This window comes from Suricata suricatta, chromosome 8 (assembly GCF_006229205.1).
Source record: "Suricata suricatta isolate VVHF042 chromosome 8, meerkat_22Aug2017_6uvM2_HiC, whole genome shotgun sequence".
NCBI classification, from domain to species: Eukaryota; Metazoa; Chordata; class Mammalia; order Carnivora; family Herpestidae; genus Suricata; species Suricata suricatta.
In genome coordinates, this window is record NC_043707.1 from 137,823,386 (window position 1) to 137,843,513 (window position 20,128).

Here is a 20,128-nt window from a genome sequence, read left to right on the forward strand (position 1 = left end):
GATGCAGCATCTGTCTGTGGAATTTCACATCTTCCTGGGTGCCCAGCCGGAATGTGCTGGCAGCCTGCAAGTGTGACGTGTGGGGGTGTGCGCGCCGGCTCGGGCGGGAGACACGATGTGGTCTCTGAGCCTCACCACGGGAGGGTCCTGGCGGCGCCTTTGTTGGTCTCCCTCAAACTCCGGGCACTTGCTGTGTGGCTCCACGTGGTCCCGGGGTGACGGGACCCAGGTGTCCCCACGGTCCTGCATTCACAGGCCATCTCCTGGCCACACCGTGGGCCTCTGGAGGGCACAGGCAGGCCCTGAGCCCTCCCCAGGGCCAACTGGAGAGGGCTGGTGGCTCTGTGGGGCTGCTTCTGCCCTGGGAGCCGCGTCAGTGGCTCACTTGTGCCCAGAGCACTGTCCCGGAGAAGTGGGGACAGGGGGCACAGCCCGCCCGAGGCCTGGGACTCCGCGAACGAGCTGTAGGGCAGAGGCTGTGAGGGCTTGGGAGGGGCCTGGGGGAGGGCGTGGTCTGCAGGGAAGGGGTGGGTGCTGGGGAGGCCGGTGGCAGTGACCTGGCAGGTGGGCGCCTGTGGAGCTGGCTGTCCCACTGGGCTCTGTGTCCTCCTCTGTGTCCCTGGGGGCCTCCCTGAGGCCAGGGGCAGAGTGACCCCCTCCTGCTTCTTACTCTTCCAGAAGAAGAAGATGGTGGCCTTGGAGGCTTCGAGGACTACTTCCCTGAGGAGCCCGTGGGCCTTCCCAAGAAGAAGAAACCCAAGAAGCTCAAGGAGAACAGGTCCAAAGGGAAGCGGAAGAAGAAGGAGGTGCGTGGGGGTCAGGCTAGCTGGGGGTGGGTCGGGGCCCCGAGGGGCTGCTCTGCCTGGGCCTGCAGAGAAGGACCTCAGCTCCCTTGCTGTGTGTGTGTGCGCGTGTGTGGGCGCGCATGTGCGTGCGTGTGTGTACGCGTGTGCGTGCGTGTCTGAGAGCTGGATTTGGGTGCGAGACCCCAAAAGCAGTGCGCACAGAGCTCCGCAGGCCGGATCTGAAATGCCCTGGCCTCGTAAGCCGGATGATCCAGCGTCATGATCTTTCTGCCCCGGAGATCGGAGGTTTGGGGCTGGTGGGACCCTGGGAATCAGGGACCGACCCACATCCTGGCCGCTGCCACTGCCCTTACCCTGTGGACGTTGCCGGAGGAGGTGGAATCCAGGGTCCTGAGGCCTCGTGCTTCCCTGTACCCCCTCCCCCTCCCAGTGCTGCCTCAGCTGGTTTTGTGAGCCCCAGACCTGGGTGGGAGGCCCAGTGCTCTCTGTTCCTCGGTCTCAGGCTTTTAGGTTGAGTCTGCCTGATCCCTAAGTGCAGATGGAGGACCATCAGGGGTACCCTGGGCAGGGCTGGATCCTTTCTCTCCCTCCTGGGCACAGGGTGCAGCAGGACGCCCTCCACCCCCACCCCAGGCCAGGAAGGAGGCTGGAGGTGGGCAGTGTCCAGGCAGTGGTGAGGCCCGAGCTGGGCTTGGGGGAGCTCGGCATCTGGCGGGAGGAGGGGCCTTCAGAGCCTGGGGGGGCTGGTGCTCGCCTCCCCCGCACCCGTGCTGCTCGCTCGGGTCCCCCCTCACTTCCTCCTCTGGACCCATCTGCACATGTTTGCGTTTGTGCAGCCCGTCTCTCGCTGCGGCCCGAGCTCAGCCTCTGCCTCTCCCTCCCTCGCTCTCTCCTTCTCTCCATCTCTCCTCATCCAGGGCATTTTCCTCCCCCCTTCCCACCCCTCACATCCTCACCTGCTCTCCTTCCTTCTGCTTCTCTAAAGGGGCGGAGGGCCGGGTGGATGGAGGCCTGCGCATGACCAGGAGCCGCCTGGCAGGTCCCCAAGGTGACCCTTAGGTCATCGCTGCCCCCTCCCCTGTACTCCTGAGAGTCTGGCCCTGCTGGCTGTCAGATCTTGGAGAGTCAGGAGCAGGCTGCAGCAGCCAGACAGCAGTGTCTTGGTGGCCGTGTGCCCCCCACCCATCCGGCCACCTGCCTGGGTTCCCAGGACATGGGGAGGGGGATTTCACCCCGTGCTTCTTGTTATCTCTAGTCAGGCAAGATAAGGCAGTGGGCGGAGGCAGAAGAAGGTGGGCATTTTTTTGGGGGGGCCAGGGGTGGCAGGTGGGGGGCAGGCAGCAAGTCGTGGATCCTGATTTACATAAAACACCCGGGCTGCGGCCAGAACCTGAGCATATGTAGATGAAGCTCCTTGTCAGACCCAGCGCAGGAGGGAGAAATGATTTCAACCTGTACTGCAGCGGTTACCATAGCAACCAATTATTCAGTGCTACATTATAACTGTTTATAACATTCGTGAATGGGCAGGCTCATATTTCATTCTTTCTTTTTCCCTCCCAATCTTGAAGGACCCCAAATTGAGAATGACCAACTCTCTGAATCTTTCCTTTTGAGTGTAAATGCCTCCTTTATCGAGAGATGCGGGGTGTGTGTGCTGAGCGCTGGGAAGCTGGGAAGAAGGAAGGGAGAGGGAGATGGGAAGGCTGGATAAAAGGCATCTGCAGAGCTGGGAAGAGGACGGGCGGCTGGGGACTGCCCACTTGGGGTCCCCACGGCCTTCATTGCTGGCCTGCTGTGCCCTCGGTGGGTCCGGGGGTCAGGTCAGGGAGCCCTCCTGCCTACGCCCAGCTCCTCACACACACGGCCTGGGCGTGGTGATTAAGGTGGCTGATGGATTCCGTGGGGACTCCCGAGTTCACTAAGACTCTTCTGTCACCAGGTGCCCCCCCTGTAGTCATGTCTGGGGCTGCCCCAGCCCAAAGAACAGCATCAAGGTCAAAGCCCCGACTGTGACCGTCACTGATGTTCCCAGCTTGTAGTGTGGCTTGGGACTAAGATTGGCTCAGGGCTTTATCAGGACATTATTGCTCTGTGCCTGCGTCTCTTCCCCTGAACCTGCCTTGTCCCCAAACCCCTTCTGTAAGTTCCAAGATACTGGACCGGCTGGCCCACCCCTGGTTCTCGGTCACTCCTTCCTTCGCACCACTGGCTGGGGCTGCATTGCTCCGGGTCCTGCGTATGGGTCACTCCTCTTGGTGTTGTTTTCAGAACCACTTGCTGCCCTTCCTCTCGCCCCTTTCTCTGCAAGCTTTTGGGGGAAGAAAAAGGAGGCCTGGGTCTTGAAGGGCCCAGACAACTGGATGCAGAGATAGGCCGTGGGTACAGGCTTATTATGTGAGTGGGAAACCAAACTTCGAAGACCAGCCAGCACCCGCGCCTCACCCCGAGCAGGCAGAAGGGCCTGGATGGTGTCATGGTGCAAGTGGGGGTGGGTCCAGGCCCTGTGAACTTTTTGGTTGGGGGGATAAAGCACAGCCTGCGGAGGATGAAGGAGCAGGTGGTGAGTCGGGAGAACTGGGGAATCAGAGCTTTCTTTCTGACGGCTTTTTCCAGGGCAGGTAGACTGTGGAGGAGAAGTCTGCCATTTCCTGTAATGAGGGGCAGCCACCAGCACCATCATCCCGGGGGTGGGGAGCCACTGGGGCACGGATGAGTGGCATATGTGCCCGGCGAAGCTCTAACTCATTCCTTAAGTCGGAGCCTGGCCCTCCTGCTGTGTCACTCAGCCCTGGAATGGAAGCTGGGCCAGCCCTCTGGCAGTGCTCTGCTTGGGGCCTTCCGCTGCCTGGCCCGGCCTCCATGGCACACACAGACAGTGAAATCTGCCAGAGCCCTCCCCCCTTGCCTGCTCCCTCTGGACCCCGAATTTGGAGCTGTGCTGGCCGCTCCTGGTACGAGGCAATGCCAGCTTCAGATGTCCTGGTCAGCCTTCCCTTGGGTGTTGCCACAACAGCCTCTTCTGTGGACATTAGGTTGCCCGACCGCAGGTAGCTGTCACCCCGATGCACACACTGGCTTTGCAGTTGGCTGAGCCGGGTCCTGAACGTGCAGAAATGAAAAGGGTGAGGCTGGTGTGCTCAGGTCTGTCATCTGGCTTCCAAGCAGAGTTGGGGTCATGGGTGCTTGGATCTCTCCCATTTCGAAATGGTTTGGCCTGGCCTGCTCTCACACCCTCTCCTTTGTTCCTTTTGAATCCCCCTTTCATAGATGAGGAAGCTGAGGTCAGGCCCCAGTGACTTGCCTAGTTCTGGGCAAGCGAGGGACAGCAGTCCTAGGCATTCTGTGTCCTGCAATCTCCCTAGGGAGCCCCAGGATCCACGGTCAAGCCACTTGGGTCTCAGCTGAGTGGATACCAGTCATGGGTCCACCCCAGGGCAGCTTGAGGACCAGCCCCATACCCCGCACCCCGGCGGCCCCACAATCTCTGTCCAAGGTGCTGAAATACACAGCGGCCTCCTATTCTGTCCTTACCTTTGCTGGGGTGAGGGCTGGGGGAGAGCCTGTCTCTCAGGTCTCTCTGGAAGGGTAGTCTCTTGCAGCTGGCCGAACTCTACACCCTCGGGGAAACTAGATGTCCCTATCTGACCTCTGCCTCCCCAAAGGACTGTGGCAGAGCTGGGAGCTGTGGTCCCAGGGCTCTGCATTGGCATCTGCCCTGGGAACACCAGCAAGGCTGTCCTGCACCAGGCAGGCTCCGGCAGTAGCCAGGACCAGGTTTGCCCCTGGGGCCCCAAATGGCGAGTCAGTATTCTGGGAAACACCCAGTTCCGGAAAGGTGCTGAAGCCCTGCTGTCTGCCATGGGCCAGCCAGCACACTGACTTAGCGGCTTAATGAGCATAAAAGGTTTGGGAGCAGGGATCCCAATGGGAGAGAGTCGGGAAGTGCAGGGAGCCCTTGGGGGCGTCCTTTCCCAGCTGTATCTCAGGAAGAGCCTCTTAGCGCTTACAGTGTGCCTGGAAGGGGCAGAGATCAGGTTAGGCCTCCCCAAGAGCCTTCAGACAGACCTCTGCCCTCGCTACCCCCCTTCCCATCTCCCACCTGCCCTTCTCCCTCCTCTCCTTTCCCACCTCCTCCCCACCTCCTCGTAGGCTTCTCTCCCCACAGAGCTGTTTCCCACGCTCATTTTCCAGCTCTCCAGTTCTCTCCTCATCTTTTCCATGCCTCCCTTTGCTCACCTTGAAAACAGTAAACAGCCAGCTCAAAACTGACAACCTGCACGAGGTAATTGGAACGTCAGTGCCCAGCCTCTCCTGCAGACCCAGGCCAGGAGGGGGCTGGGAAGGGCTTTGCCAGTCCACTTGCATCTGGAAGGGCGGAGAGTAAACAGCTTTCTCGGAGGGGCAGTGTCTTTCTGGTGGGGAGCTCTGGCTGTAAACGCCCTTATCTCCATATAAATGGGCCATTTTCTGCCTGTACAGACGGGGAAACTAAATCAAGGGAGCCAAGCTTAGGAGCTGCCTAAATTACCTTGTCTCATGTGGAGGCGAAGCGACCAGGCTGGGGGTGGTGGAGAAGGTGGGCTTGGGCTGTGTGTAGCAGCTTCTGGAGAGCCACAGGCAGATGAACCCGGGATGTGCGTGCTCCATTAATTACAGGTTTCCCCTGACACGCGCAGCTCCAGGGGGTGTTTACAGGAGCCCAGAGGTTGGTTGGTGCTGGCTCACACCCCAGCTCTTCATGCGCCTGTTTGCTTGGGTTTTCTCTGGTGCGCTCTGTACTTTGGTTCTGGACATCACATCCTGTACAAATTCTTGGGTCCAAGCGCTCCCATGTAACACTCATTAAATCCTAAAGTCCACAGAAACCTGATTCTGATGGAGGAGGCAGAGCCTGAGTCCTCACCCCGGGGCCGTCCAAGTAGGCTGCACTGAACTCCCCGGGAAGGAACGTGTGGCTTCATGAGGCTCATCTTACTTGCCTGCTCCACTTGCCGTGGCCCCAGCACTGGGGACAAGGCCCTGACTTGCCCAGTGCTGCCCTGAGCCAGCCCCTCGGGCTGGGCTTTGGGGCAGCGCTGTGAGCCGCGGAACGCTGAAGGATCCAGAAAGCGCCGCGGTGCTGCTGCCCGGGACTCTGGGTTTTCTTCGGGCCCCTGTTGCCGTCACAATCCCTTTCTCGTCCAGGGAAGCAACGACGAGCTGACGGAAAATGAAGAGGACCTGGAAGAGAAGTCAGAGAGCGAGGGCAGTGACTACTCCCCTAACAAGAAGAGGAAAAAGAAACTCAAGGACAAGAAGGAGAAAAAAGCCAAGCGGAAGAGGAAAGATGATGATGAGGATGACAATGACGACGGGTGCCCGAAGGTAACCCCTGGGGCCTGGCCGCAGGGACCCGGCTCCCACGCCTGGAGGGGCTGTGGCTTCAAGGTGGATCTTCCACCTCTGGCCCCTGTGCGAAAAGGGTCAGAGTTTCCTATCCCCCAGGGTGGCTGTCAGGGGCCGAGGGTCTGCAGGTGTGCACATGTGCATGAGCGTGCACATGGAGGGTGGACACAAGTGTGTGAGGAGCACAGTGCCCCGAGTCCCGGAGCCGCATTTGAAATAATGATGGCTGACATTCAGGGGCCTGGGGGAAGCAGGCAGCCTCTTGCTCATGAATTTCTGCTCCTCTGCCTGCTGGAGTGCACAGCTCTTCACCAGGGGAACAGTGTTGTCGCTTGAGCTTTGAGTCCGGAGCCTCCCCCTTGGGAAGATAAACGGACAGATCAAGGCTCTGCCACCAAGAAGCGACTGGACAGCTCCACTTAACGGCAGAAGGGGGGCTTTGGCACTCAGCAGGTGCCGCGTGGGCATCTGAGAGAGGGTCCCAGGGAGCGAGCCAGGGCGGCCGCAGGGACGGGCCTGCAGCTCTCCCTGTGCGTGTGCAGAATGGTGTGAGTCAGGCCACGGCGCCTGGGGTCTCCGAGGCCACTGTAGGGCTCCTGGGGAGGGGACACGCCCTGGGCCCTGCCCTGGGTTAGTGGCTGTCCCAGACCGAGCACTCTGCTTCCTTTGTTCTTCCGTTAAGGCACCCAGACTCAGTTTGGGCTCGCCAAGGATTTAAAAAAAAGAAAAAGATAAGTACCTCATAAATATCAGTATAGTGGTGGTTTCGTCAGGCAGAAACGGTGGCTGTCAACGGCTCAAGTTAGGAAGCACCGTGGTGTCCCGACACCCAGAGGGATTTCATTAGTCGGCAGGTGTGTTGTGAGTCATCTGTGACTGATAATAGCTGAGGGCTGACAGCTTGAAAGATGAACTTGTGGGCACGATCCAGGGTCGTCCTGCAGCAATGTTGCCCGTGCGTGCCGTCCTGCTTCCTGCCGGGAGCGAGGTCTGCGGCGGCTCCCGGGCTGCGTGTGTTGGGGCAGGTCCGCCGCGGGAGCGGGTCCCCCACCGGCGATCAGGAGGCCAGGAGGCGGGTTCCCAAGCCTCCCTGTTGCACAGGGTTCTCAGCTCTGGGGACCCAGGGAGGCTGAGTGCACGTCCCGGGTGGCTTTCCGTTGCAGGAGCAGACAGCGCAGCTCGGAGGGGCTCAGACATTGATGGGGTTTGTTGGATCAATGCCCAGGAATTGAGCGGCCAGGAAGCTTCCAGCTTGCGGTGTTACCCAGGGCCTGTTTCTTCACATCCTTCATTCTGCCTTTGGGGCCAGCGCCAGGCTCAGGCCAGGCGCCCCTGGGACTGAGAATGAGTGGCTCTGCAGCTCAGGGCTTCCTGGCCACCACGGTCCCCGCCAGTAGCAGGGGAAGCAGGCCTGAGTCCTAGATCATTGTCCACAGAGGAGACCCAGCGGCTCCCTGGACTGGATTCCCACCTGGGCCAGTGACTGTGGCCTGGGTGTGGCGTGTGCCCATTGGCTGAATGGGTCAGTGGGTCGGGCTGGAGTGGGGTGCCTTGGACCAGTTCGAAATGTGGCGAGGGCCCTGTTCCAAGCAGTTTTGCTAACTTGTCCCTCCTGGGAACATCTTACAGATGGGGAGGCAGGCATGGAGGGGTGAGTAGCTGGTCCGCCTCTCACTGCCAGGATCAGGACTGCTGTCTGCTTGGCTCTAGGGCCCAAACCCACAGCCAGCACCTCCAGGTTAGGCCAGAGATGGGACACCTTGGGTGGCCGTCTTGCGGCCTCACTGTGTGCCCTCAGGGAGTCACGCGCCTTGGGCCTCTGTGCCCCATCTGGAAAGTGAAGCAATAGCCACAGGACCCTCTCACGCATCTGCCTTCAGCTGGGCCGTTGTCCCCTGCCCCTACCCTGGCCGGGGGACACCTTCTTGGCCTGGCAAGCAAGAGAGCAGCAGTCTGTCATTTCACGGAGTCCACATGTGACTCTACCAGGGGACATCCTGAGGCAGCCTCATTTCTTCCCAACACACCTCAGGCCGCCCTTCAGCCCTGCCCCCTTCTCGGGGACATCTGCCCTGTTAAAACCCATTTTCAGGCCGCTGTTCTGGCCCGGTGCCCAAATTCCCAGAACATATTCCCCCCAGGGAGCAAGCTCTGTTACTATTCCTGTGGTGGGTGTGCACAGAGCCCCCCAAGCTGCCACACTAACCCCCCAGGCCTGACCCCGGGCCCCCCCGCCCCATGAGCTGTTGCCTGAGCCCTTCCCACTGATCAAGGGGCAGGCGGGCTGGGGGGTGGGGGTGGGTAGGAACTGCAGACACAGCCTTCCCCCTCCCCCTGCCCTGGTTCCAGGACCTCCTGGGGGGGCCCCCGGGGTGGGGGTACGGGTTAGACCTGCTCTGACCTCCCCTCTGGCCTGGGTGTCCCTAGGAGCCCAAGTCCTCAGGGCAGCTCATGGCCGAGTGGGGCCTGGACGACGTGGAGTACCTGTTCTCGGAGGCCGACTACCACACGCTGACCAACTACAAGGCCTTCAGCCAGTTTCTCAGGTGGGCCGTGCTGCCAGCTGCTGTGGCCGGGCATCCGTGGGAATGACAGGTTGGAGGACAGGCTCCTGGGGGGCAGAGGGGCTGTCAGGCCAACATCAGCCCCAGGCACAGCCATTTTACCCGGTGGTCCCGCCTTCCCTGGCTTGCCCTGAGCCCAGGATGGCGGGCCTGGCCGATCCTGAAGGCCAGAGGCCCTCATGGCCTCCCTCAGCTCTGGAAGAACCAGGACTGGGCACCCAGTGGCTCACTGCGGGCTCCTCCCTCTGGTCCCTCGGGTCGTACTGGGTCTGGAAACCTAATTAGTTAGAAGAGGGCCGACCACATAGACAGGGAGTCGGGAGTGTTTGGGGTTGGACTGCCGGCGCAGACTTTGTCCTCTCCCCTGCTCCCTGGCTTGCTCGCTGTCCAGTTTTCTCAGCCAGGAACACGGGGCTTCTTAGGTTCGGGGGGGTCTCACGGAGGGCGGGGTGTCTCATTCCCTCCGTGGGGGCACCCTCACCCACCTGCCTTTCACCCCACACAGGCCGCTCATTGCCAAGAAGAACCCGAAGATCCCCATGTCCAAAATGATGACTGTCCTGGGTGCCAAGTGGCGGGAATTCAGTGCCAACAACCCTTTCAAGGGCAGCTCAGCAGCGGCAGCTGCGGCAGCGGTGGCTGCGGCCGTGGAGACAGTCACCATCGCCCCCCCGTTGGCCGTCAGCCCCCAGCAGGCGCCCCAGCCTGTACCCATCCGCAAGGCCAAGACCAAGGAGGGCAAGGGTAAGGCTGTGGGTGGATGGGCGCCCAGCCCTGCTGGCAGAGTCCCACCTCAGACCCTGTAGCCTCGGCAGCTAGGACGGCGGGGGGTGGGGGGCAGGCTTCATCAAGGACCCAGTGCTGGCCTTGACCTTGGACCCGCTTTCCCTTTCTCGGCTGTGCCACGGCATTGTGGCTTCTGTCCTGCCTCCCTCTCGGGGCTGGGGCCAAGCCGAGGGGATAGTGTGCATGGGGCTTTGGGACTTCTGCACTGGCCCCCTCCGACCTGGTAGGGAGGTAGGGAGAGGGGAGGCCCATGCTGCTGGGAGGGGGGGCCTCTTGAGTTCTCATTTTCAGGGAGGAGGGGTCCCAAGGTTAGCCTGCTGACCCGTCTTGTCTGAGTACCCAGCCCTTGGGGTAATGCGTGTGTACGGTGTGGTCGTGGTCAGGGCCGGCTGCTCTGGGAGGCCTGGAAGGAGGCCCAGATACAAAATTGGACTCAGTGCCAGGTGTCTGGATGTCTGTCTGGGGGACAGGTAGGGACAGCAGAAGCTCTCTGTGACTTCGAGTCCCGAGGGGAGGCACCTCCCTTCGGTGGAGGACTTCTGGCTCCACTGGGGTAGACACATCTCCCCAGGGCTCTCAAAAGTGGGGTCACTAGGAGCTCAGCCTTTCTGGGTACTTGGGACTTTGATGGGCAGCTGAAGGGGCTCTGGGACCCACTGTTCCAGCCCTAAGGAGCTTTGGTTTCTGGGGTGACATACCCCTTTTCCAGGTCCCTGCAGGGGCCTGATGGGCACAGTGGCTTGGGGTTTAGAGCCCGCTCCTGCTCTGCTCCCTTGCTGTCCTGCATCCTGGGCCTCCCCAGCCTGCCTCACCTCCTCATTTCCTCTTGGGCTCCAGCCACTGAGCTATTCCCTGAGCTGCCCATTCAGAGCCTGAAACATTGAAATAGATTTTCCGTGGCGCCACGGAGGTTACAGCTGGGCTCCTCGCCCCGTCTCAGCTGTGATGATGCAGCTGGAGGAGGGCCCAGGGCACGGCCACCTGCTGCCAGGGCCCCATCTTCCCTGCCGGCCGCCAGGGAGCCAGTGTTTCCTGGGGTGACTGGCAGAGGCGCGGCAGTCTTGAGTTGCGCCAGCGTTGCCCGGGCCTGGGGACCATGTAGAGGCTGGCGGCTGGGGGGAAAGGGCTTCCTGCCCTCCAGGGCCCAGGTGTGGACCACAGGTTGGTGGCCCTGTTGGCTGTGGGGGCCCATGCTTCGCTGGGGACAGCTCCTTCCTGGGGACAGGGGACAGGGGACAGGACAGGGCTGTTCCCACAGTGGCCGGTATTTCCGCCACTCGTGGAACAGGGGCCGTGATGGCCAGAGCAGAGACCGGGTTGGGGTTCGTCTCTGGCTCCGCCTTCCTTGCCAGGTCACTTTACACAAGGACTTCCCCGCTCTGACCCCCTGCCTTCTCATCTGGAAAGGGGTGGCGGCCGAGCCCTCCTTCCCTAACGGAGGCCCTGGGAGGGCTGACCGAATCGTGGCTCTGGGCGAGCGAGCCACTCACTGTGGTTGCTGGGGTCTCTGCTGTCCCTTGGCAGGGCCGGGAGTGAGGAAGAAGATCAAAGCCTCCAAGGATGCGAAGAAAAAGGGCAAGGGGAGAAAAGTGGCTGGGCTCAAGTTCCGCTTTGGAGGGATGAGCAACAAGAGGAAGAAAGGCTCCTCGGTGAGCATGCGCCTGAGACCGGGTAGAGCGGAGTGCGTGTGAGTGTGGACGGGAGTGCGGCTTTGTGAGCACGAGCGTGCGAGTGTGTAAACGTGTGTGAGAGGGTGGACCCGGACGGGTGGGTGTGAGAGGCAGCGAGACCGCATGGATGTGGCCCTGGGCGTGGGCGTGGGAGCAGCCTTCGGCGGATGCATTCGGCACGGGTGTGAGTGTGCTTTGTGCTTGTGTGCCTAGATGGTAGGGGGACTGGAAGGCAAGGCTGTCAGCCCACTCTCCTGAGTCGTGACGCTGGGTTGGGGGCTTCCCTGCCCACCCCCCTGAGCTGGGGCTCACTTCCGGCTCTGCTCCATCTGGGTAGCAGGTGGGAGAATCAGCTGGCCCTTAAGATACCCAGGTCTGCTGGGAGGCTGGGCCCCAGGAAGGCGGCGCGTAGGCAGGGTCAGGCTGGGCCGGAGCCCTGAGCCTTCCTTGCCCTTCCGAGGCCAGCTCTGGTACCAGGTTCAGACGGACCGTAAGTCCCCATCTGAGCCTTTGGCCCTCCCATCTCTGGGAGGGGGGCATTCACCCTCTCTCCTACCCCCACAGTGCACCTGTTTCCCTCACACCTCACCTCTGTAGAGAGGCAGAGTTGGAAGCCATGTCTCTGTCCCTTGCTAGAGGTAAGGGACAGGACTTGAGTTTAGCTGCTCTACAGGGGAGCACAGGGCAGCAGGTGAGGCCAAGCCCGGAGCTGGTGGTCCAGCTCAACTCAGCAAATATTTGTGGAGCACATATTAATGTGCTCAGCTACGGTGGGCCCTGCTCGGGAGGTGTTCACAGTCTGGAGGGTGTTTGGGGGATACACTGGGAGAGAGCCAATGACAGGCAGACGGGACAGGCCAGACCTGGCACAGAGGCTGTGCAACAGGTCCAGTTAAGGAGAGATCTGGGAAGGCTCCTTGGAGGAGGTGTCTTTAGGGTCTTCCCTTGAGGGATGTGTAGGAGTTTGGCAGGGTGGAGAGCAGGGCTTGGGAGGGTGGTCGGGCATTGGGCTGGACTGGTGGGTGGGGCCTTTGGGGTTTCTAGCCAGCGGGAGAGGAGATGAGCCGCAGAGCACGCTGTGCCTCTGGAGCCTGCACCTGCACCATGCCCTGCACCCCCTCCTCTTCTGCCCAGGCCAGTGAGGCCCTCGGGACGAGCCCCCAGGGCGGGCTGTGGGCTCACAGGGGCCTCCCCCACCTCTGCAGAGCGAGGAAGATGAGCGGGAGGAGTCAGACTTCGACAGCGCCAGCATCCACAGCTCCTCCGTGCGCTCCGAGGGCTCGGCAGTTCTGGGGAAGAAGAGCAAGAGGCGGCGCAAGAAGAAGAGAAGTAGGGCTCCCCAGGGTCCTGTGGCTTCCGTGGCTGTCCTGGTGGAAGGGGGTTCAGAGCCCCCCTTGGTTAGCAGGGGAGGGCATCCTCCGTCTGGGCCTTTCCCATCCTCAGCCAGACAGCTCGCCTGTGCTTCCCCACTCACTTGGTCTCTATGGTCAGGAGAGGGGTCCTGTCGCAGTGAGGCCTAATTAGGGACTTTTGAGCCACTGAAGGCATTTGTACTAGCAGAGGGGACACTGGAGAAAGAAGTGCTTCCTAACCTCCTGCACCATCCACCCCTTCAGTCATCCACCCTTTACCCATGATCCCCTCAGGCCTGGTCCCCACCCAGCCCCCCTCCCTTTATCCATCTTCCACCCACCTCTCCACCCCTTTCCTCCACATTTGTTCACCCCGCCTGTCCATCCACCATCCATTCATCCAACTTCTATAAAACACCTACTGTGGCCCGGTCCAGCCGCGGGTGGAGATTGGTTGGGCACTGGGAGTGGGCACCAGGCCCTCCACTACCGCCTCTTCCTCTCCCCAGTTGACGATGGTGATGGCTATGAGACGGACCACCAGGACTACTGTGAGGTGTGCCAGCAGGGCGGGGAGATCATCCTCTGCGACACCTGCCCACGAGCCTACCACCTCGTCTGCCTCGACCCAGAGCTGGAGAAGGCTCCTGAGGGCAAGTGGAGCTGTCCTCACTGTGTAAGCCCTCGGCAGAGGCCCCCGGGCAGGGGCGCGCAGAAGTGCGGAATGGGGAGGGGTGCGCGCGGGGACAGAGGAGGGAGGAGCACCCTGCTGGAAGGGGGCGTGGCCCGAGGTGCCTCCAAGCGGATTCTCCCCTCCAGGAAAAGGAGGGGATCCAGTGGGAGCCGAAGGACGATGAGGATGACGAGGAGGAGGGCGGCTGCGAGGAGGAGGAGGACGACCACATGGAGTTCTGTCGCGTGTGCAAAGACGGCGGCGAACTGCTCTGCTGCGACGCCTGCCCGTCCTCCTACCACCTGCACTGCCTCAACCCGCCGCTGCCCGAGATCCCAAACGGTGAATGGCTCTGCCCGCGCTGTACTGTGAGTGTTCCGCCCGCCCCGCCCCGACAAGGCCCCGCCCCCCGACAAGGCCCCGCCCCCCGCCCCCCCCCTCCGACAAGGCCCCGCCCCGGCCAGGTCCCACCCCCACCCCAGCCAGGCCCTGCCCACTAAGGCTCCTCCTCCACGGGCCAAGGCCACGCCCACCCGAGCCCTGCTTGCGGCTCCAGGCCACGCCCAACCGGCGGATCCCGGTCCACCTCCGTTGGGCCGGGCCCGGCCTCGCCCACTCACCATAGCCCCGTCCGGGAGGGTCCCCCCATCTCTGCTGGTCCAGGCCCCGCCCACCTAGGCGGCGGTGGTGCCACAGACCTCCTAGCCAGGGCCCGCCCCTTCCAGGGGCCCACCCAGCCGGCCACCAACCCACGCCCGAGTCCCCGCCCACCAGGGGATACCCCTATCCACCGGGAGGCCCGTCCACCGCCTTTTCCCACCCGAAACTCAAGCCCTTATGAAGAAACAGGTGGTGATGACGACCCTACCATCACCCACACAGCTCTCTGTTCGTAGTGCACCCCTTTACCGCGTACCGAGTTTCCCAGTACTGGCCTTCTGTTACTCCCATTTTTAGATGACAAAACTGAGGCTCGGGAGGGTAAAGTAACTTGTCTAAGGCCGCACAACAACAGAGCCGAGCACTCGGACGCTGCCAGGACCTGACTGCTGTCCCAGGGCTGGGGGTGGTGAGAGGGCAGGAGGCAGGGAGAGGAGGGCGCCTCCCACCCCGCCCCCCAGTTGCTGTATGCATTTGAAGGCCCCCCGGCTCCCAGTTGTCCCCCAGACCCACCCTTATGGCTGGATTCTCCACCTTCTGGCTCTGGGGCTGTGCTGTGGCCAGCCCCAGTTACCCTGTGTGCGTCTGGGCTTCTGATGTGTGCGCGCGCGTGCATGGGCGTGGGCGTGCGTGTGCACAGACTCATGTTGCTCATCTCCTGAGTGCCCTTCAGCATGTACCCTGAGGACACGGTAGCATTGTGGGGTCGTGGTGGTGCTGACTTGGGGGGCAGCGCAGCTTGTTGGAGAGAGCCTTGTGACAGCTTGATGTCCCTGGAGCCTCAGGGTGGGGCCGTGTAGCCGAGCCCTGAACTTGGGGACCCTCCTCTGTCCACAGTGCCCCCCACTGAAGGGCAAAGTCCAGCGGATCCTACACTGGAGGTGGACGGAGCCACCCGCCCCCTTCATGGTGGGGCTGCCAGGGCCCGACGTGGAGCCCGGCGTCCCCCCACCCAAGCCCCTGGAGGGCATTCCAGAGAGGGAGTTCTTTGTCAAGTGGGCTGGACTCTCCTACTGGCACTGCTCCTGGGTGAAAGAGCTGCAGGTGAGCCCCCCAGGCAGGTGTGGCTGTGCGCAGGTGCCACTCCTGAAGGCGTTGGCCCGCACCCCCAGCGAGGGGCACTGCCAGGAGTCAGGGAGGGAGGGGGAGGCTGACCGTGGGGGCTGTCCGGCCTGGCCCCCAGGCTGGGGCAGCTGTGCTGGGGACCTGGGGGCGCCGCGGCCCCTCCCGTAACCTCTGTCCCCCGTGCAAGCAGCTGGAGCTGTACCACACGGTGATGTATCGCAACTACCAAAGAAAGAACGACATGGACGAGCCGCCGCCCTTTGACTACGGCTCTGGCGACGAGGACGGTAAAAGCGAGAAAAGAAAGAACAAGGACCCTCTCTATGCCAAGATGGAGGAGCGCTTCTACCGCTATGGCATCAAGCCCGAGTGGATGATGATTCACCGCATCCTGAACCACAGGTGTGTGCCCAGGGGGCGGGGAGGTGCCTGCAGGGCCGGGACACAGCGGCCGCTTCACCCTGTAGAGGGGACCCAGGACTGCACACAGGTGTGGCGGGAGGCAGGGAGAAGGCGTGGAGGGCCCCCACCGTCAGCAAGCTGACCGCCCAGCTGGAGGAGCTCCCGGGCTCGTGCAGGCGTGTGTGCGCACGCGCGTCCCACTAACGCCACTAGCACGGTTCCGGACTCGTGTATGGGAGGGGGCGATTCGGTGGCCAGCCTGTGATGCTGGCGCAGAGTAGGACCATCAATGGGTCAGGACACAGAGCTAGTGCTTGGGGCCTGTGGTTCCTAGGGACTAAGGTGGCCTGAAGTGTGGGGGTGCACACACACGTGGTCTTCCTCGGTTGTAACAACAGCTAACACTACTGAGCACTATCTATCCCAAGAGGCAGGTGTTTTATTTCTCTTTTTTTAAACGATTTTTTAAAATGTTCATTTATTTATTTTTGTGAGAGAGAGAGAGAGGGAGAAGGAGAGAGAGAGAATGAGCAGGGGAGGGGCAGAGAAAGAGAGGGAGACACAGAATCCGAAGCAGGCTCCAGGCTCTGAGCTATCAGTTCAGAGCCTGACACAGGGCTCGAACTCATGAACCGTGAGATCATGACCTGAGCGGAAGTCAGATGACTAACCAACTGAGCCACTCAGGCACCTCTGTTTCTCTTTCATGGAAAGAGGCACAGCAAAGTTAAGTTACTGGCCTAGAGGAGGTGGAGCTGGGCTTTGAACCCGGTGAGTTTTGACAGGAGGGCTCGCTTTCCTGGTCACTATTCCAAACCCCAGTGCCCCAAGACAACTCTGTCACACAGTCTGGAAATCCCCCAGGTGATGGTGATCAGAGGCTGCAGAAAGCTGGACAGAGAGACCAGGGAGGGAAGCCTGTGGACCCCTTGAGTTTGGCTTGAGAGCAGCGGGAGCTCTTGGTGATTCTTGACCTCAGGTGCCTGAGAACTGGCAGTGGCGCAGGGTGGGGGTCAAAGCCTTGCCCTTCCTCCCTGATGGGCTCTGCCCTGGAGGGGTTAGGGTCCAGCCAACCACAGGCGCCCTGAGAGGCCGGGGTTGGGTAGTGCAGGGGTTAAGGATGGGAGCCAGACCCAGATTCCAATCCTGGCTTCCCGTTCTCTGGGCTGTGCCCCCGTGTTTCTCATGTGAAGCCGGATCACGAGGGTAACCCCGCGGGGCTGTCGTGGGGGGTGAGGGAGCTTGCCGGGGCTGGCTAGGGCAGCCCTCAAAGAGGTGGGCGACAGAGCCCGAAGAAGCCGCCGGCCGCGTCCCGTCCCCAGCCCTCACTGAGGACAACTCTTAAAAAGGGGGTTAGTTCCTATGCAAACCCGAGCCCTACACTCAGCTGGCCCACAGTTTTTTACCTTTATTAAATTGCATTTTAGTTATTTATTTTTATTTATTTATTTTACTTTATTTTTTAATGTTTATTTATTTTTGAGACACACACACACACACACACACACACACACACAGAGCACGAGCAAGAGAGAGAGAGAAAGGAAGACAGAATCTGAAGCAGGCTCCAGGCTCTGAGCTGTCAGCACAGAGCCTGAAGTGGGGCTCGAACTCACAAACCGTGAGATCATGACCTGAGCCCAAGTCAGACGCTTAACCTACTGAGCCACCCGGGTGCCCCCAGTTATTTATTTTTTAAAGTCTGTTTATTTTGAGGGGGAGAGGGGCAGCGAGAGAGGGGGAAAAAGAAAATCTCAAGCAGATGCGGGACTCGATCCTATGACCTCAAGATCATGACCTGAGCCAAAATCAAGTCAGTTGCTCAACCGACTGAGCCATCCAGGTGCCCCTTAAATTGCGTTTTATTTATTAAAAAATTTTTAAAAATGCTTATTTATTTTTTAAGAGAGAGAGAGATAGGGTATAAGCAGGGGAGGGGCAGAGAGAAAGGGAGACACAGAATCGGAAGCAAGGTCCAGGCTCTGAGCTGTCAGTACAGAGCCTGATATGGGGCTCGAACTCACAAACCGTGAGATCATGACCTGAGCTGTCGTCAGACGCTTAACCGACTGAGCCCGTCAGGTGCCTCTTACATTGCATTTTTTTTAAAACTTTTTTTTAATGTTTTATTTATTTTTGGTACAGAGAGAGACAGAGCATGAGGGGGGAGGGGCAGAGAGAGAAGGAGACACAGAACCGGTAGCAGGCTCCAGGCTCTGAGCTAGCTGTCAGCACAGAGCCTGACGCGGGGCTCGAACCCACGAACGTGAGATCATGACCTGAGCTGAAGTCGGAGGCTTAACCGACTGAGACCGCCAGGTGCCTCTTACATTGCATTTTAAAAGCATAGGTGACAATCTTTCTCCCTGCGTCCCAGCCCAGGCAGAATGATGACTTTTCCCCACATTTATTACCCCAAGTCAGAGTAACAATTATTTATTTAAAAAAAAAAAAGATCAGTTTCCATGGTGACTGGGGATTGGTCTTTCTCTTAAAGGTCCCCAGGCTAGTTGCAGCCACAGCCATTTTGGGGGGCCGTGACTCCCCGACTCCACTGCACTCCCCGGGCTTGGCTGCCTGCTCAGCTCAGTGGGCCCGGAGGCGTCTAGGATCCTGCAGCAGCCAGGATCAACCTCGAGTGTGAGGTGCTTCCCTGGGCTGCTAGCTTGTCACCAGGCCTCGGTGTCCCCAGGGGTCTTGAGAAGAGGTCATCCCACTGGCACCTGTGGGAATCAGCCCTTACTAACTATGCAGAGGTGGGACCAGGATGGGCATGCCACTGGTCTTTTGAATTTTTTTTAAGTTAGGAAATAAAGGCCCGCCGTGGTCAGGGGAGAGGACTGCCCAACTCAGAAATGCCGAATTCTGGTGTCCACACCCCGGCCCGGATGGGATTCATCACTGTGATGGAAATTTGCTGGCCCTTTGCTCCTCTGTGGGCGTGGCCTCTCAGCTGTCCCTCTCCGGCCCTCCCACTCACCCCGTGCCCTCCTCCCTCTCACTAGCTGTGTGGCCTCAGGCAAGCCGCTTCACCTCTCTGGGGCTCTGCCCTCCCGGCTGGGCGCAGGATCCCAGAGGACTGTGGGAGGGGCGGGGTCTGCACCCCAAGGGAGCCCTCTGGCCCCTCCCCAGGCCCCTCCCCCAGCATCCACGTGCTGTGTTGCAGCTTCGACAAGAAGGGGGATGTGCACTACCTGATCAAGTGGAAGGACCTGCCCTACGACCAGTGCACCTGGGAGATTGACGACATCGACATCCCCTACTACGACAACCTGAAGCAGGCCTACTGGGGCCACAGGTGGGCGGCCGCGGGCCGGCGCTGGGCTGCCGCCTCCTGCTGGCCGCACTTTGCCCATCTGCACCCCCTCACTTCCGCAGGGAGCTGATGCTGGGTGAGGATGCCAGGCTGCCCAAGAGGCTGGTCAAGAAAGGCAAGAGGCTGAAGGATGATAAACAGGAGAAGCCGCCGGACACGCCCATCGTGGATGTGAGCGGGGAGGCGAGGGACGGGCGGGGTTGCCAGGGCCTGCCACCCTGAGCCTGGCATGTCCTGCAGAGGCTGGGCAAGGTGGCCAAGACCCAGGGCCACCCCCACCCCCAGCTGAGGAGAGCTCAACCCTGGGGCCCGGGTCCCCCAGCCTGTGTGAAGCGGCAGCTCCTGGGGACATAGGGGCCTTGGCTTCCTGTGAGATGTGACCCGTGGGTTATCTGTGGACGGAATGGGGGGCAAAGTCTCTGCTCGGCGCACACATTTACTTTACTTTAGATGCGCTAACGCCATGCACTTATATCAGTTTTAAGCTGATATGTAATTAGACACCATTTGTACCTGCTTAGGGAGAGGAGACCCCCGACTTGCGCCACCCCCAGCTTCGAGCCCATCAGGGAGCGGAAGGGTTGGCCTTTGTCCCTTGAGCAAACCTCCCTGGGGTGCTGGCCTATGGGAACAAGGACTCTGGCCCCGTTGCAAGAAGGGCCCATTTCCCGGGGGCCCGTGGCAGGAACACACGGAACACAGGGGTTCAGCCTGGGGCTTTGGGATGCCAGGGAAAGGCCAATGGGCCTGGTACATCTGGAGGACTTCATGGGGGAGGTGGCCCTGAGCTATAGGATAAAAGAGACAGAGGGTGATGTTTAGGATCAGGTGGAGGGAGCACCTGAGTGCCTGCCATGGCCCAGGTACTGTGTGGGCTCAGAGGAAGCAGTGGTGGGGGACAGGGTGAGTGTGGTGACCACAGCCTGGTCCCGAAGTCAGAGAACCCAGCCATCAGGAAATTGCCCCTATAGCGGAAGTACAGGGCTGCTGCACGAGGACAGGGGAGCACCTGAGCCAAAGTGGGAGTCCGGGGGGGCTTCCTGAAGGAAGAGGCGTTCCAGCCAAGACCTAAAGGTTGAATAAGTTAGCAGGGATGAGGAAATGGGGAAAGTATTCCAGGTGGAAGGAATAGTGTGTGCAAAGGCCCTGGGGTGGGCTCTGGTGCACAGGAATGGGTGTCTATGAACGTCTGCCTCCCCTGCAGCCCACGGTCAAGTTTGATGCGCAGCCTTGGTACATTGACTCCACCGGCGGCACGCTACACCCGTACCAGCTGGAGGGGCTCAACTGGCTGCGCTTCTCGTGGGCCCAGGGCACAGACACCATCCTGGCTGACGAGATGGGCCTGGGCAAGACCGTGCAGACCATCGTCTTCCTGTACTCCCTCTACAAGGAGGTGCGTGGGCTGGGCCGAGGCGTGGGCGTGGGTACTGTGGCGCAGGCCGG

At 60.7% G+C, this 20,128-nt stretch overlaps 1 protein-coding gene across 3 annotated transcripts in view; it reads left to right on the forward strand.

Moving 5' to 3' along the window:
• Positions 1-20,128, forward strand: part of CHD5 (chromodomain helicase DNA binding protein 5) — a 54,938-nt gene that overhangs the window by 5,196 nt on the left and 29,614 nt on the right. For all 3 annotated transcript variants that reach the window (XM_029949274.1, XM_029949275.1, XM_029949276.1), the window contains exons 2-14: positions 679-806; positions 5,994-6,173; positions 8,622-8,740; positions 9,264-9,502; positions 11,069-11,193; positions 12,420-12,543; positions 13,076-13,242; positions 13,386-13,607; positions 14,737-14,943; positions 15,155-15,366; positions 18,533-18,664; positions 18,745-18,853; positions 19,887-20,078. In XM_029949274.1, coding sequence (XP_029805134.1) covers positions 679-806; positions 5,994-6,173; positions 8,622-8,740; positions 9,264-9,502; positions 11,069-11,193; positions 12,420-12,543; positions 13,076-13,242; positions 13,386-13,607; positions 14,737-14,943; positions 15,155-15,366; positions 18,533-18,664; positions 18,745-18,853; positions 19,887-20,078 — 2,156 coding nt within the window. The remainder of the gene's footprint in view (positions 1-678; positions 807-5,993; positions 6,174-8,621; positions 8,741-9,263; positions 9,503-11,068; positions 11,194-12,419; positions 12,544-13,075; positions 13,243-13,385; positions 13,608-14,736; positions 14,944-15,154; positions 15,367-18,532; positions 18,665-18,744; positions 18,854-19,886; positions 20,079-20,128) is intronic.